Source organism: Heterodontus francisci, chromosome 19 (assembly GCF_036365525.1).
Source record: "Heterodontus francisci isolate sHetFra1 chromosome 19, sHetFra1.hap1, whole genome shotgun sequence".
Classification (NCBI taxonomy): Eukaryota; Metazoa; Chordata; class Chondrichthyes; order Heterodontiformes; family Heterodontidae; genus Heterodontus; species Heterodontus francisci.
The window spans coordinates 88658807-88673471 of NC_090389.1; the positions used below are offsets into that span (position 1 = coordinate 88658807).

At 47.7% G+C, this 14665-nt stretch overlaps 1 protein-coding gene across 1 annotated transcript; it reads right to left on the bottom strand.

Annotated features, from left to right (window-relative positions):
- Positions 1-3353: 3353 nt before the first annotated feature.
- LOC137380287 (coiled-coil domain-containing protein 71-like) lies at positions 3354-11318 on the bottom strand. The gene has a single exon (XM_068052184.1). It carries the CDS (start codon positions 11048-11050, stop codon positions 10298-10300), a length of 753 nt encoding a protein of 250 aa, XP_067908285.1. The 5' UTR covers positions 11051-11318; the 3' UTR covers positions 3354-10297.
- Positions 11319-14665: the final 3347 nt, after the last annotated feature.

Below are 14665 nucleotides of genomic sequence, written 5' to 3' on the forward strand. Positions count from 1 at the left end.
ACCAGAATAATTCCAGGGAGGGGGGATTTTAGTTACAAGGTTAGGTTAGGTTGGAGAAGCTGGGGTTGTTCTCCTTGGAGCAAAGGAGATTGAGGGGAGATTTAATAGAGCTGTACAAGATTATGACAATTTTAGATAAGGTAGACAAAGAACAGCTGTTCCTATTAGCTAATTTTGCTACCCAAGAATTGTAAATCTGTAACCTTGTGCAACTAGAGAATAGTCACGGTATGAGATTAGGACAAGTTTATTAACCCTAAACATGCTCCTCTAAAAGATTTCAAACTTTGGTAACTTTCATTTGCCATTTATTAGTTTGCTTTATTCTTTGAAAGCTTGTTGCAGTTTTGAAGACAAGAACACTAGTGGGCCTGATTTTAACATTCCCACCTTAGCCTCACAGGAAGCAGGGCAGGAAGGCAATGACTTAACCGCCTCTGATCCCTCTGGCTCCTGATCTGAACCTGATCCTGTGGCCAAAACGAGCGGGATTATTAAACATGCAGAGTGGGTCCCGATGATGTCATGGGGACTGATTGCAATTTTAACCTGAAGCCTGAGTGAGGGAAACAATAATGGGCTCATCCTCATCCCACCCCCAACTCCACCCCACAGGACCAGCCAGGCCTGGCCAGAGGGGATTTCGATGGCTAGGAGAGGCCCAAGCTGGTGAGTAATTAGATTTTATTTTAGTTTTTGTTATGGGCCAGAAGGGAAAGTTATTTTTCCCCTTTCCCTCATTTGTGATCACCTCCTGCCCCGCCAGTGATCGGATGGCCAGACATCAATCCTATGGTTCCCTGTCTGTGGCTTCCTGCCACCACACTGCATACTCCAGCTCGGGCAGGAGGCCGAAGGCATTTAAATATGGCTGGGCCTCGATCTCTCCAACATCTCCGAGTTTGGCACCTCATCACTGCTCATACACAACATTCCTGCCTCACGCTTGCTAAAATCAGGTCTAGTGTTTTGCTGTATTTTATGATAGCAGTAGAGCAAGATCAGCAAAACTCATTGCACCGGGTGTCAGACTTGCACTGGATATAGGAATATAGGAAGAGGAGGAGGCCATTCAGCGCCTCGAACCTGATCTGTCACTCAATCAGATCATGGCTGTGTATCTCGACTCCATCTACCTGCCTTGGTTCCATTGCCCTTTAGACTCTTACCTAACAAAAATCTATCAAGCTCAGTTCTGAAATTTTCAGTCGACCCCCAAACTCAACAGCTTTTTGACGAAGAGTTCCAGATTTCCACTCCCCTTTGTGTGTAGAATGCTTTCTAACATCACCCCTGAATGGCCTTGTCCTAATTTTAAGGTTATGCCCCTTTGTCCTGGGCTCTCCCCATCGAATCCTTTAAATCACCTTTAATACTGCATAAGAACACCCTTAATCTTCTGTACACGAGGGAGTACAAGCCTGATCTACGCAACCTCTCCTCATAATTTAATCCTCTAAGGAATGTCAATACTAGGATTTCCTTCCTCAGAGGCCTGGACACTTTGAATGGTCAGGGTTGTTGATTGTCCTGGAGTATCCCAGCACTGAAGATCAACCTCCTGGACTTTACCAGCAATCTTGGAGAAAAATTAAAGATTATTTCCTTTAGCTTTGTTCTGGTCAGACTTGTAACAAACAGCAGGCTTGCAACATGTCCGGTGTGCATTGCAGCCCTAGCACATGAATAGAGCAGTTTCTGGAGCACTGAGGATTGTGGGTACCGCAGTTGTCATTACTGACCGATTAGCATGTGGATCAACACGATTTACAGATGAACGATGTGGGGGGGGGGGGGGGGGGGGGGGAAATGAGGTGGGTATGGGTTGGAGGCGGATGATCTTCTGAAGTTTCCTGGAATATCTTGTCAAGGACAGGTAGGGATGGATAATAAATGCTGGCCTAGCCAGCAACGCCCACATCCCATGAAAGAATAAAAAAAAAATCGTCCAGAGTTGTCAATCCTTGCCAGCAATACCTTGGCTAGCATGAGAAAGATTTGCATTATGCAACAGGCAAGACTGATGTCAGGCTGTGGTCTGCACGGAGTCAGAAGGGAAGATGCAGAATACAATATGATTGGGAGTTGTGATCAGAAAGACTTTGGCCTGGGTTCATAATGTGAGCACATAGGGCAAGACTCAAAACTCTTGGCTGAAAGCTAACAGAACCTCCAATCTATTCTCTTTGTAGCAATGGTTGTTGCTTAGACCCAGGGATTTCCCAGCCTTTTCTGAAGCCTCTCAATATCCTTCCTTCAGGAAGTGGCAGGAGTCAGAGATGCAGCCATGAATAATTCTCCGTAGCCAAACTGAAAAAAAGGATATTAAAGGGTGTGGGCAGAAAACTGGAGAGTGGGATTACATTGGGTGGTATATTAAAGGGTGTGGGAGTGAACCTTTCATATACAATGTTTCCATCACCAGGGTGCACTGTGGCAGCAGTGTGTACCATCTACAAGATGCACTGCAGCAACTCACCAAGCCTCCATCGACAGCACCTTCCAAACCCGCGACCTCTACCACCTAGAATGACAAGGGCAGCAGATGCATGGGAACACCATCACCTGCAAGTTCCCTCCAAGTCACACACCATCTTGACTTGGAACTATATCACCGTTCCTTCACTGTCGCTGAGTCAAAGTCCTGGAACTCCTTCCCTAACAGCACTGTGGGAGTACCTTCACCAACTTGTATTTTATATCACCTTTAACGCAATAAAACATCCCAAGGCACTTCACAGGAGCGTAATCAAACAAAATTTGACACAGAGCCACAGAGAATATTCCGGCAGTTGACCAAAAGCAAGATAGAGAGGCAAAGAGGTTTAGGGACGGAATTCCAGAGCTTAGGGCCCAGGCAACTGAAGGCACAGCCACCAATGGTGGAGCGATTAAAATCAGGGATGCTGAAGGGGCCTCAATTGGAGAAGAGCAGAGAGCTCGGATGAGAATTGTAAAATCAAGGCTGCAGCAGCTCACCACCACCTTCTCAAGGGCAATAAATGCTGGGCTTGCCAGCAACGCCTATACTCCGTGAATGAATAAAGAGGGGAAGTTGAGTGGGGCACTGGTTAGCCTCAATGACGTTACACTAGGAAGACAGGAAAAAAAATTGTCTGGGTTCCCACTCCCGATCACACTGCATGTGACGAACAGCTCGACTGTGATTTCCTTTGTGATCAGATAGTCTGCAGCCGCCTACTTTCTGGTGTGGATGCAGTAGCACAAGTCAGTCAGCACCCCTGAAACCCATGTCCCATTGAGGAGGGGAGAAGGAAGACACTGCTTCCTGATAGGTTTCGCAAAAAATTAACAATCCAAGACACAAATCTAGAAAGACACCTTTTACCAAATCGTTGAAAATGTTTTTAATATTTAAATAACTCCCGTCCGTATTGCAACCCCGATAAGACAGTGAAAGATCGCGGTACATTTCACAGTCAGAAGCGTCATTTGGAAAATAAATGTAAAACATAGAAACAGGTCAAGATATCAAAATCACTCATTCCTAGCTTTCAATTTGGTGCGCAAAAATCTGTTTAAGTTTTAAAAGGTTAAAAATATATAAATCAATCACCCAATTCCTCCCCCTCCCTTCCCTCCCCCACCCCAACTGCCCATTTTAAAAATCTAAACACGTACACCACTTTTTTCATCCCAGGAAACCACTTGCCAAACCAACTATTTGCACACGACCACCTTTGGATCCCCAGGTATCATTTCTACAGATTATCAGCTAGCAACAAGATCCCAGATGCCTCTCACGATAACATCCTCCCACTTGTTGAGATACCTGCAACCTCTTCTCACAGGAAGTGCGGTTTGATGTACTTTCCAAAAAAAAGGATGCATAGATGCTAATTAAAAGTAGACAGTTTGACAATACTGCGCAAACAGTACTTTCGGGTGCTACATTGAAAGCCACCTACTCATATGGGTCTGTAGGAAGAGCATTCAGCTAACCTCTTTTGGCAGCAATGCCCATTTTAAACTGTGAATCATTCACTGTGGACATACTGCAGCCCTTAACCTGCTGTGCCTCTCAGCAGTTTGTGGTTAATTCATGCACTGTTAGATGTTGCAACCCCAATCTGCTCTGTGTTTCTGCTCTCCACAAAGGGAGATCAATTGCACATTCCGGAGGGGCCTGCAGGATACGGTGACGCACACCTGTCTTCGAGAAGGACACAGATGGGCGTTTTCAGGACCAGGAGTCTTTTACTGCCCCTATACTCTGTTTATTAAAAATAGAACTAACTGCTGGCCCTCCAGCTGTTCGCCCTCCCCTTCCTGTAGAAAGCACCTGGCCTCCAATTGGCAACTGCCCATCATGGTCTTGTCTGTAATTAACACCTTACCACGAGGGGACTGAAGTACAAAACCACATTGGTGTAGCATTCCTGATATGGTCTCTGAAGTTAGGTTAGGAGAATAGCCAATAAAAATAGCATTGCTCTGTGGGTCAATATGCCATAGGACCATAGAAATTTACAGCACAGAAGGAGGCTATTCAGCCCATCGTGTCTGCACGAAGAAGTCTTCCCTTCTGTACGCTCAAGAATATTGCACATCAAGATTACTATGGCAACCCGACCTTTCAGCTGGGGCAAACATTTAGATACGGTCTCATGAGCAACAGCAATTCAAACCAGTGGTCAAACTTCATTGCACCTGACAGCACAGGAGGCCATTTGGCCCATCGTGCTTGGGCTGGCTTTTTGAAAGGGCTAAACAATTAGTCCCACTCCCTATGCGTTCCCCATAGTCCTGTAAATCCTTTCCCCGGAACTGTGAGCTCCTCATACTCCTGGACAATAAGGCAGTCAGTAATCAATTCTACTCGAGAGGTTGGAAGATTTATACTCTCCACTCCACCCTACCCTCCACCTTTAAATTCTACTCAAGTGGATGCTGAAGAGTTGAGTTAGTGCCATGTTGGTTCTAGACGGGTTGGTCAATAATTGGGGACTTGAAACTCAGTCCCACCACAATGCAGATAGATCTTCGTCCCACTCTGAGGATGTGATGTAGAGATAAAGTCCCTGCACTTTGATTGCTCCTATTCCCACACTACCAAGCTTGTTACCCTCAATTAAAAAGCCAAGACAAACCTTTGAAACACTTTGGAAGATTGGCACAAAAATTCCAAGGTCCACGAGAAAGCGTTTATGCAAAAATTAGGTTCTAAACATTGGCAGAATAGTTTGACAATTGTGTCTGCAAGAAGAATAAAGAAACAAATCTAGTTTCCTGACAGAACTTTCATAATTCACAGTAAAGGGGTTTCTGTCGAAAAGGCAGCTGAATTTTTCATATCTAAAAACACCAATAATTACTTGAATCAAAAACACACATACCATAAACGACTGATATCCTTGGTTAATACAACTAGCATATACATCAGGGAGACAGCAAGTACGTAGCTTTCAACAGACAGTAAAATGGTCAGGGATACACATATTGCATCTTATATTTTGTTTTGTTTCAATAACACTGAGGCACCAAGGACAGTGTAAAAGCAACTCAATACATTTCAGAAACCACAGTCTCTCAACCAAAACTGAGAAACTTGACTGTCACAGGTTTTCCCAATAAAGCAGTTCACAGTCAGAATGTTAAGTGACCACTCCTTTGGTTGGAACAGCACTGATAAAGAGGCTGCTTTGCTCCCATTGAGTGAAACTGCCAAAATCTTTAAACTATGAACAGAAATGATTGGGTATTGGAGCCATTTTATTTTTCCTGTCTCCCAAAGGATCGCACTACTCTCAGATTCCAGGGGAACATTTGCCACGCAGTGACTAGTCCGAGTAACCATTCTTCGCATGCCAGACCAGGCAGTGTCTGTTGCCGGCTATGTGACTGTGGAAAGCATCACAGGCAAAGTCAATCCTCAACCTCCAGAAAGTGTCACTGCATTAAAAGCAGACCTGGGGTGGGGGTGGGAGTGGGGGGTAATTAGCCCCTTTATCTAATTCCAGTTGGGGCTGGGCTGATGCCAACTGCAGTCCCTTGAGCGATGACAGCAGAGATCAGCTAACCAAACACAATTAACAGGGGGAGACTGCTTCCTTTCAGGTCTACTATGCCAGAAAGTTGCATTTGCCCAGAGTTTGAGGGGGATGAAAATAAGATGTGCTGTCATAGGAACAAAATATTTAATCTAAACCAGTGCTGTCCAATAGAAACAGCTGACTAGCCACAGGTGAGGCAATGAGCGACACCATTTTAACCTCATTCTCTTAATTTTAGTGCAAATCACCTCACACACAATCTTGGTAAATGCACTTCCCATGTGGATATTTACTGAACACCACTCAGTGACCAAGTGAGTAAAGCAGCCATAATGATCAATAAACACATTTGCATGCTTTGCTTTTCCTCTGTTTAACCAAAGGGTTAAGGTTCACACACTGTGCAAATGAGAACTGAGATCAATAAGGATGGTGCCTATCACCAGTTCTTTTATTTTCTAATCAAGACTGCAACTCACCACATCTGGATTCCCAATTAGCCACATGTGGCTAGCATATTGGACAACACCAGTCTATACAAGGGGCTCAACAAGACAATACATCAAACACAAGATCGCAATTTGCTAACAGGCTGCCTGGCCTAGCTGCAAAGTTCAAAATCGATTTCTAAGGTGCACCAAGTCTTGGTCAAGATCATCCTAGGCCCTAGTGACCAGACCCAGCCCCATCTTAGCTCCTTGTTAAGCACAATTTTGGAAAGTAGGTGCTGAATTAAAATAATTTCCAATAGCATAATCCTCCATTATTCACAACACATTAGCACAACACTGTAAATTAATTCAATCCATACAAAAACGTTATATTAAAACAGTGGACCTTGTGTCACATTGAGAATATTCAGTCCTTAGAAACCCACCACTCTGTCTTAAGTGTTTCAGATAAAGCTTCAGTGGGTTATACAACAGCTTGCATTTATATAGCACCTTTAATATAGTAAAATGTCCCAAGGTGCTTTGCAGGAGCATTAATTAGATAAAATTGGACACCGAGCCACATAAAGAGATATTAGGACAGGTGACTAAAAGTTTGGTCAAAGAGGTAGGTTTTAATAAGTGCTTTAAAGGAAGGAGAGAGGGGGAGAGGTTTAGGGAGGGAATTCCAGAGCTTAGGGTCCAGGCAGCTGAAGGCACGGCCACCAATGGCGGAGGAATGAAAATTGGGAATGCGCAAGAGGCCAGAATTGGAGGAGTGCAGAGATCGGAGAGGGCTGTGGGGCTGGAGAAGGCTACAGAGATAGGGAGGGGCGAGGCCATGGAGGGACTTGAAAACAAGGATGAGCGCAGGGGGTGATGGATGAACAGGACTTGGTGTGACTTAGGATAGGGGCAGTAGAGTCTTGAATGAGCTCAAGTATACGGAAGGTGCAAGGTGGGAGACAAGCCAGGAGAACATGCAAACAATCAGGTCTGCAGGTAATGGAAGCATAGATGAGGGTTTCAGCAGATGAGCTGAGGCAGGGGAGGAGATGGGAACCCAAAGCCTTTTGCAAACACCACAAACTTTCAATCGTTACTGAGCTCTGGCTTCTGGTTTTCCTGCACTAGCTTACAACAGAAGAACAGGTTCCTCATCAAATACTTACACAAAGAGAAAAGCTGCAGGCTGAAGTGTTCTAACACAAATGAAAGCCACAACCTGTCAAGAAGCGGCTTTCAGGAAACAGTTAATAAGTGCTCCAAAGAAAAAAAAGTCACAAAAGTCAACGTAGTCATAAGGAGGGCTGGAGAGTCAAACCCAACACTGCAAGTTAATCAGACAGACTCATCCATTTAAATTAGTCATTTATTCCATTCTCAGAAACTGGACATCGCTGGCAGGGACAGCATTTACTGCCCGTCCTCTAGTTGCCCTGAAAAGGTAGCGATGGGCCTTTTTCTTGAAACTCTGGTTGTGGGATTGATACAAACTGAGTGGCTCGCTAGGCCACTTCAGAGGGTGGTAAGAGTCAACTGCATTGATGTAGGACTGGAGTCACATATCAGCCCAGAGTGGGTAAGGACAGCAGGTTTCCTTCCCTGAAAAGACATTAGTGAGCCAGGTGGGGTTTAACAATAATCTGACAGCTTCAAGGATAAATGCTCAAACTGCAGTAGTGGTGATTTCAATCCATGTTCTCAAGATTACTAATCCCATCTCCACAGTGAGAGATGTGAAAGGCTATTATAGAAAAATGCCATTATTTATACAAGAACATATTAAAGAGCGTTATTGTGCTATTGGATTTACTTTAAAAATCAGTACTCAGGATGGGATTTCTTCTAAATGTAAGTTTAATCTCCCCAAACCCACCCTTTAGTGCACATAAGCTTTGAAAAGAACCCATTTGCAACTAAAAATGACCAATTTCAGCCTCTTAGAATCACAAAGGACATGGGCCCATTCAGCCCAATGTGGCTGTACTGGCCTCTTTTTTCCAATTAGTCCCAGTCCTCCCTGCTCTTTCCCCATTGCCCTGCAAATTTTTCCTGGCTTGTCTGTCAGTCTATTCAGCATGTAACTGTGCCTTAGAGCTCAGGAAGGTTGTAGGTTATGTCCCTTGTAAGCAGACCCTGGCCAGGGTGAAGTTGCAGTTGGTCTCAAGTGCTCTCAAAGTTAAGGAGTGGAATAGGAAGTGAAGGCTCCGACTCTTGGGAACTGGGTGTGGGTGTGGGTGGGGGGGAGGGAGGGGAGCGAGGGGAGCGCGAAGGTGGCGTGTGTGAAGGGGGAACAGGATTGGTCCGGGCAGTTAAGATATCTTTGTTTGAATTGCCTGCTGGGCAAAGCATAATTAGAAAGCAACTAATTGTTAGTGGAGCTACAGCCTACCAAGAAAATAAGAAAGTTACTAGATAAAACTGTGCAAATGTTGACTGGTGCTCACTCGCACGTCTCCAGGTCATTTCTAAAACATTCACCCTGCCTCTCACACCACAGAACATGGATCACATATACAAACAGTCTACAAACTTTTACTGAAAACTTCAAGAGCAAACGACAAACTTTGAATTAAAAAATCTACACGTATACACAATGAAAATACAAATTGATCCAAGGCATTCATTTAGACTTAAATACGCACCTATTTTACTTCCCCCTTGCCGCACCCCCTCCCCCCCCCCCCCCCCCGCCCCCGCCCACTTATCTACAGTAGCTTGTGCTACATACCAGTCCTTCCCTAAGTGATTAGTGCCTCAGTTCCCTGTTGGTAGCATTGTCTACAACCAGCACATTGGCAAGAGTTTCCTACAAATAGGATTGGTGTTGCAATGGAAAAAGAGTGGTTCTGTAATACTTTCACAGTCTTCCCTTCAATACATTAGTTTGCCGGCATAAAGTCTGTGGACACCAGGAACCCTCCCTGTTATCTTGCCAAAGTGGCCACAGGTTGCGTGCAAGCCCAAAGGGCAAGTGCTGATGGGGGGGGGAATCTTAACCAGGCTGAATCCTTTCCTCAGCAGATGGAGAGCTACGCACACACTCTGACAGCAATCAGGAGCAGATACACTAGACGGCACCTTCCCTTTCCCCCAACTCCCAGTCTTCCCTGCCAGCCCAGACACAGAATCCGACGACAGCATCAACAGCCACTGAGCCAAGCTAAAAGCCAAAGGGAAACCAGGGAATCAAACCCGAGGCTTTGAGTTCAGCACCACACTGATCCACATTGCAGCAGGCTACTCATTTTTCAAAAAAAACTCTCAAAATACTTCCCTTGAGGACCCTCAACGTAAAATTCACTTGGGGGGGGGGGGGGAAGAGGGGAGGCGAGAAAACGAGCAAACATTTCTAAAGCAGCACAGGTACCAGCCCAAGACCAACAATGATCAACTTATTAACAGCTGCACTTTGAAGTGACTCACTCTACACCGCTTTCGGGGTGGGGGGGGGGGGGGGGATAAAACAAACCATCACGGGGGACTAAAACAGGTTAAGTGATCAATCAGACTTTTTGCACAGCCATCAACTCACATCTTATATTGCACAACAACGAAAAGCAGGTGTCGACCAACAGCTGGGGGAAACGTCTGGGGAGGAGGGGAAAAAAAAAACCAACTCCAAAAAAAGTTTGGGAAGTTTTTTTTTTTGCAGATCCATTAAAAGTTCCGCCTGAAGCAGCAACAACATCCGATTAAATGATACTGGGGTTGGGGGGTGGAAACAGAAGAGGTGCATTTTAAAAAGTATATCATATATAAAACACACAGGAGTCCGTTTTAATGAGATGTCCATTGAAATAGAAAGTTGCACGGTTGTTGTGCAGAGTTTGTCCTGGTGCCAGGGTCCTAGTTAGGGTAGGTTATTGGCCTGATTTTAATCACAGGAGATAAGTTCACTCGCAGGATCTTCTGGGCTTTGCGCCTCACTTCTTCATCCGAGGACGAGTCGTCCACTTTGATCACCTTGGACCGCAGCAGCTGCAGGCGGGTTTTGCACGGCTGCCCCCGGCCCTCGGTGCTGTCCGGCCGCCCGACGGCCAACTCCGGCTGGCTCTTCCTCTTGGCCCCCGGCTCCTGCTTGGCGAGCTGCTGCTGCTGCTTCCTCTCCGGGTACCGGTGTTTCCTGGCCTCGCCGGCCGCCCTCCAGCCCGGGCCGGCCCGCTCGCCCGTCCTGCTGCCGCTGCCCAGCCTGACGCTGGAGGCCGGAGGCCGCAGCCAGCCGTTGCACTTGGGGGTTTTCCTGGCGGCTTTGTCGCTGGCGGCGGGGTTGGAGGTGCGGGCCGAGCTGGAGCTGCAGCCGGGGGCCGAGCTGCTGGTGTTGCCGGTGCCGCCGCCGCCGCCGGGGTTCGGGCAGGCCCGGGGCGCCGGGACCTGGCAGGTGCAGGAGGTGTAGCCGTACACATCCCGGCTCCGCAGCACGGTGGGCAGGTAACCCTCCTCCCGCAGCCCCTGCACGAAGCTCAGCAGCTGCCTCTGCGACTGCAGCAGGTCCGGGGACATGGGGCTGAAGACGGTCAGGGCGTCCTCCAGGGCCCGCGGCCCCACCACCGGGATCCGGGACCAGGCCTGCACGGCCGGGCCCTCGGGCTGCTGGGCCATCGGGAGCCGGCGCCTCGAGTCTGAACCGCGCCCCCCCCACCACCACCACACCACCTCTGCGGGGGGGACGGGGAGCTCCGTGTGACTGTGTGAGGGGAGGGAGGCCTTCGCTAAGGCCCCAGGGATCCAAGGCCGCCCAGCATCGTATCCACTTCGGCCCCTGTTCCCAACTCCAGCCCGAGGCTTCGGGCCTTCAGCCCCGCTCCAGGCCAGGCGCCGAAAACGGAAATTGCGTCACCAGGTCCCGCCTCCGATCTTCGCCTCACTTCCGCCATGACGTCAGAGGCGCGTGTTTGCAATGCGGGAGGGGCGGAACTTATTATTGGGGCTGGAACTATTTTGGGGGTGAAGGTGGGGGTGGGGTTACAGGGGAACAATCCCCAGCCCCCCTCCCCTTCTCTGGCTCAAACTTTGAGGCAACAAAAAAAGTTTTGCAAAAGTTTTTTCCCATTCAGTAACTTTCAGGGAGTTTTTTTTGGGCTGCACTCTCACCCCAGGCCATGGGTCACAGGGTTCAGCACAGGGAATGGGGTCAGAGAAGGACTTTATCCCCTTTTCCCCTCTCCCCGCACTCGTTACTGATGCTGGCAGAAACTTTGCAGCCAGAAAAGTTTTCTGAGCAATTTTTTTCCAACCACTTACCATTTAGGTGGGTCATTTGGCTGCAACGTCACCCCTGGCCTCTGGAACTGCAGTTCAGGGGTTCGAACCCCTTTACTCCAGAGACTCGAGCCCATATTCCAGGTCATCAGTGAGGGGATGCAGTTGAGAAGAGACAGTTGCCTGAGTGAGACATTTGCCAGAGTGAAGTTGGAAATTTGGTGCACGTGACAAGTTCTGGTAAAATTTTGTCCAGTTTAAATTTTAGATTAAGAGACAGGCTTTAAATCTGCTGGTTAGGGAAATAGCCTTGTTAAACAAGAAGCAGCCAGCAGTGGCAGTTATCTGTCAATCAGTTGGAAGCACCTTCCTACACCTGTGTAGGGGCCCCAACAACCCCACTGCCTTGTGGGCGTCTCGGGAGAGACCAAGGCTAAGGGAGTAAACCCTAACAGATAATACGGAGCGGAACCCCGTAGGTGGTCATATGTCACCTTTGGCATGTTTCCGGCAGTTCCTGCAGCCATACTGGTGCCAAACGTCGTGTCCTGCACTCCTTTGGACCCCACCAGAAAGGCCGAGAGGGGGGTTTTGACGACTGGGCAACTCTCAACCTCCATAAGTTTGCCCAGGCATGCGCCATGGAGAGGTCACTCCATAGTTGCCTCACAGCGACTGACACAACACGGAAGGCAGCAGTTATGGGTTTGGGTAAAGGGAAATTTAGAAATCCAAAGAGAGAGGTCAGGGCATCAGAGCAGGATAGTGATGTGGGTAACTCCCAACAGGAAGGGACAGAGTTTAACAAAAATTGTACATCGGCAAATAAGGACATTGCAGGGAATAGAGGTAAAAAAATGAAATTGGAGTTCCTTTATCTGAATGCACAAAGCATCTGTAATAAGATAGATGAACTAGTGGCACAAATAGAGGTAAATGATAGAGATCTAATTGCCATTACCGAGTCATGGTTACAAGGAGATCTAGGTTGGGAAATGAATATTCCAGGGTACACAATATTTTGGAGAGACAAACAGAATGGCAAAGGAGGAGAGGTAGTCCTGATAGTAAGGGATGGCAGAAGGACATTAATAAGAAGGGATCTGGTCTCAGAAGATCATGAAGTAGAATTAGTTTGGGTGGAAATTAGGAATAGCAGGAGTCAGAAAATACTGGTAGGAGTAGTTTACAGGCCCCCTAACTTTCTCTTCCTCTTCTCTTTCTTTCTTTCTTTGGCCTCCTTATCTCGAGAGACAATGGGTAAGCGCCTGGAGGTGGTCGGTGGTTTGTGGAGCAGCGCCTGGAGTGGCTATAAAGGCCAATTCTAGAGTGACAGGCTCTTCCACAGGTGCTGCAGAGAAATTTGTTTGTCGGGGCTGTTACAAAGTTGGCTCTCCCCTTGCGCTTCTGTCTTTTTTCCTGCCAACTGCTAAGTCTCTTCGACTCGCCACACTTTAGCCCCGCCTTTATGGCTGCCCGCCAGCTCTGGCGAACGCTGGCAACTGACTCCCACAACTTGTGATCAATGTCACAGGACTTCATGTCGCGTTTACAGATGTCTTTAAAGCGGAGACATGGACGGCCGGTGGGTCTGATACCAGTGGCGAGCTCGCTGTACAATGTGTCTTTGGGGATCCTGCCATCTTCCATGCAGCTCACATGGCCAAGCCATCTCAAGCGCCGCTGACCAGTAGTGTGTATAAGCTGGGGATGTTGGCCACCTCGAGGACTTCTGTGTTGGAGATACGGTCCTGCCACCTGATGCCAAGTATTCTCCAGAGGCAGCGAAGGTGGAATGAATTGAGACGTCGCTCTTGGCTGACATACGTTGTCCAGGCCTCGCTGCCATGGAGCAAAGTACTGAGGACACAGGCTTGATACACTCGGACTTTTGTGTTCCGTGTCAGTGCGCCATTTTCCCACACTCTCTTGGCCAGTCTTGACATAGCAGTGGAAGCCTTTCCCATGCGCTTGTTGATTTCTGCATCTAGAGACAGGTTACTGGTGATAGTTGAGCCTAGGTAGGTGAACTCTTGAACCACTTCCAGAGCGTGGTTGCCAATATTGATGGATGGAGCATTTCTGATATCCTGTCCCATGATGTTCGTTTTCTTGAGGCTGATGGTTAGGCCAAATTCGTTGCAGGCAGCCGCAAACCTGTCGACGAGACTCTGCAGACACTCTTCAGTGTGAGATGTTAAAGCAGCATCGTCAGCAAAGAGGAGTTCCCTGATGAGGACTTTCCGTACTTTGGACTTCGCTCTTAGATGGGCAAGGTTGAACAACCTGCCCCCTGATCTTGTGTGGAGGAAAATTCCTTCTTCAGAAGACTTGAACGCATGTGAAAGCAGCAGGGAGAAAAAAATCCCCAAAAGTGTGGATGCGAGAACACAGCCCTGTTTCATGCCACTCAGGATAGGAAAGGGGTCTGATGAGGTGCCGCTATGTTGAATTGTGCCTTTCATATTGTCATGGAATGAGGTGATGATACTTAGTAGCTTTGGTGGACATCCAATCTTTTCTAGTAGTCTGAAGAGACCACGTCTGCTGACGAGGTCAAAGGCTTTGGTGAGATCAATGAAAGCAACGTAGAGGGGCATCTGTTGTTTGCGGCATTTCTCCTGTATCTGACGAAGGGAGAACAGCATGTCAACGGTCGATCTCTCTGCACGAAAGCCACACTGTGCCTCAGGGTAGACGCGCTCGGCCAGCTTCTGGAGCCTGTTCAGAGCGACTCGAGCAAAGACTTACCCCACTATGCTGAGCAGGGAGATTCCACGGTAGTTGTTGCAGTCACCGCGGTCACCTTTGTTTTTATAGAGGGTGATGATATTGGCATCGTGCATGTCCTGAGGTACTGCTCCCTCGTCCCAGCACAGGCAAAGCAGTTCATGTAGTGCTGAGAGTATAGCAGGCTTGGCACTCTTGATTATTTCAGGGGTAATGCTGTCCTCCCCAGGGGCTTTTCCGCTGGCTAGAGAATCAATGGCATCACTGTTCCGATTTTGTTGGCTG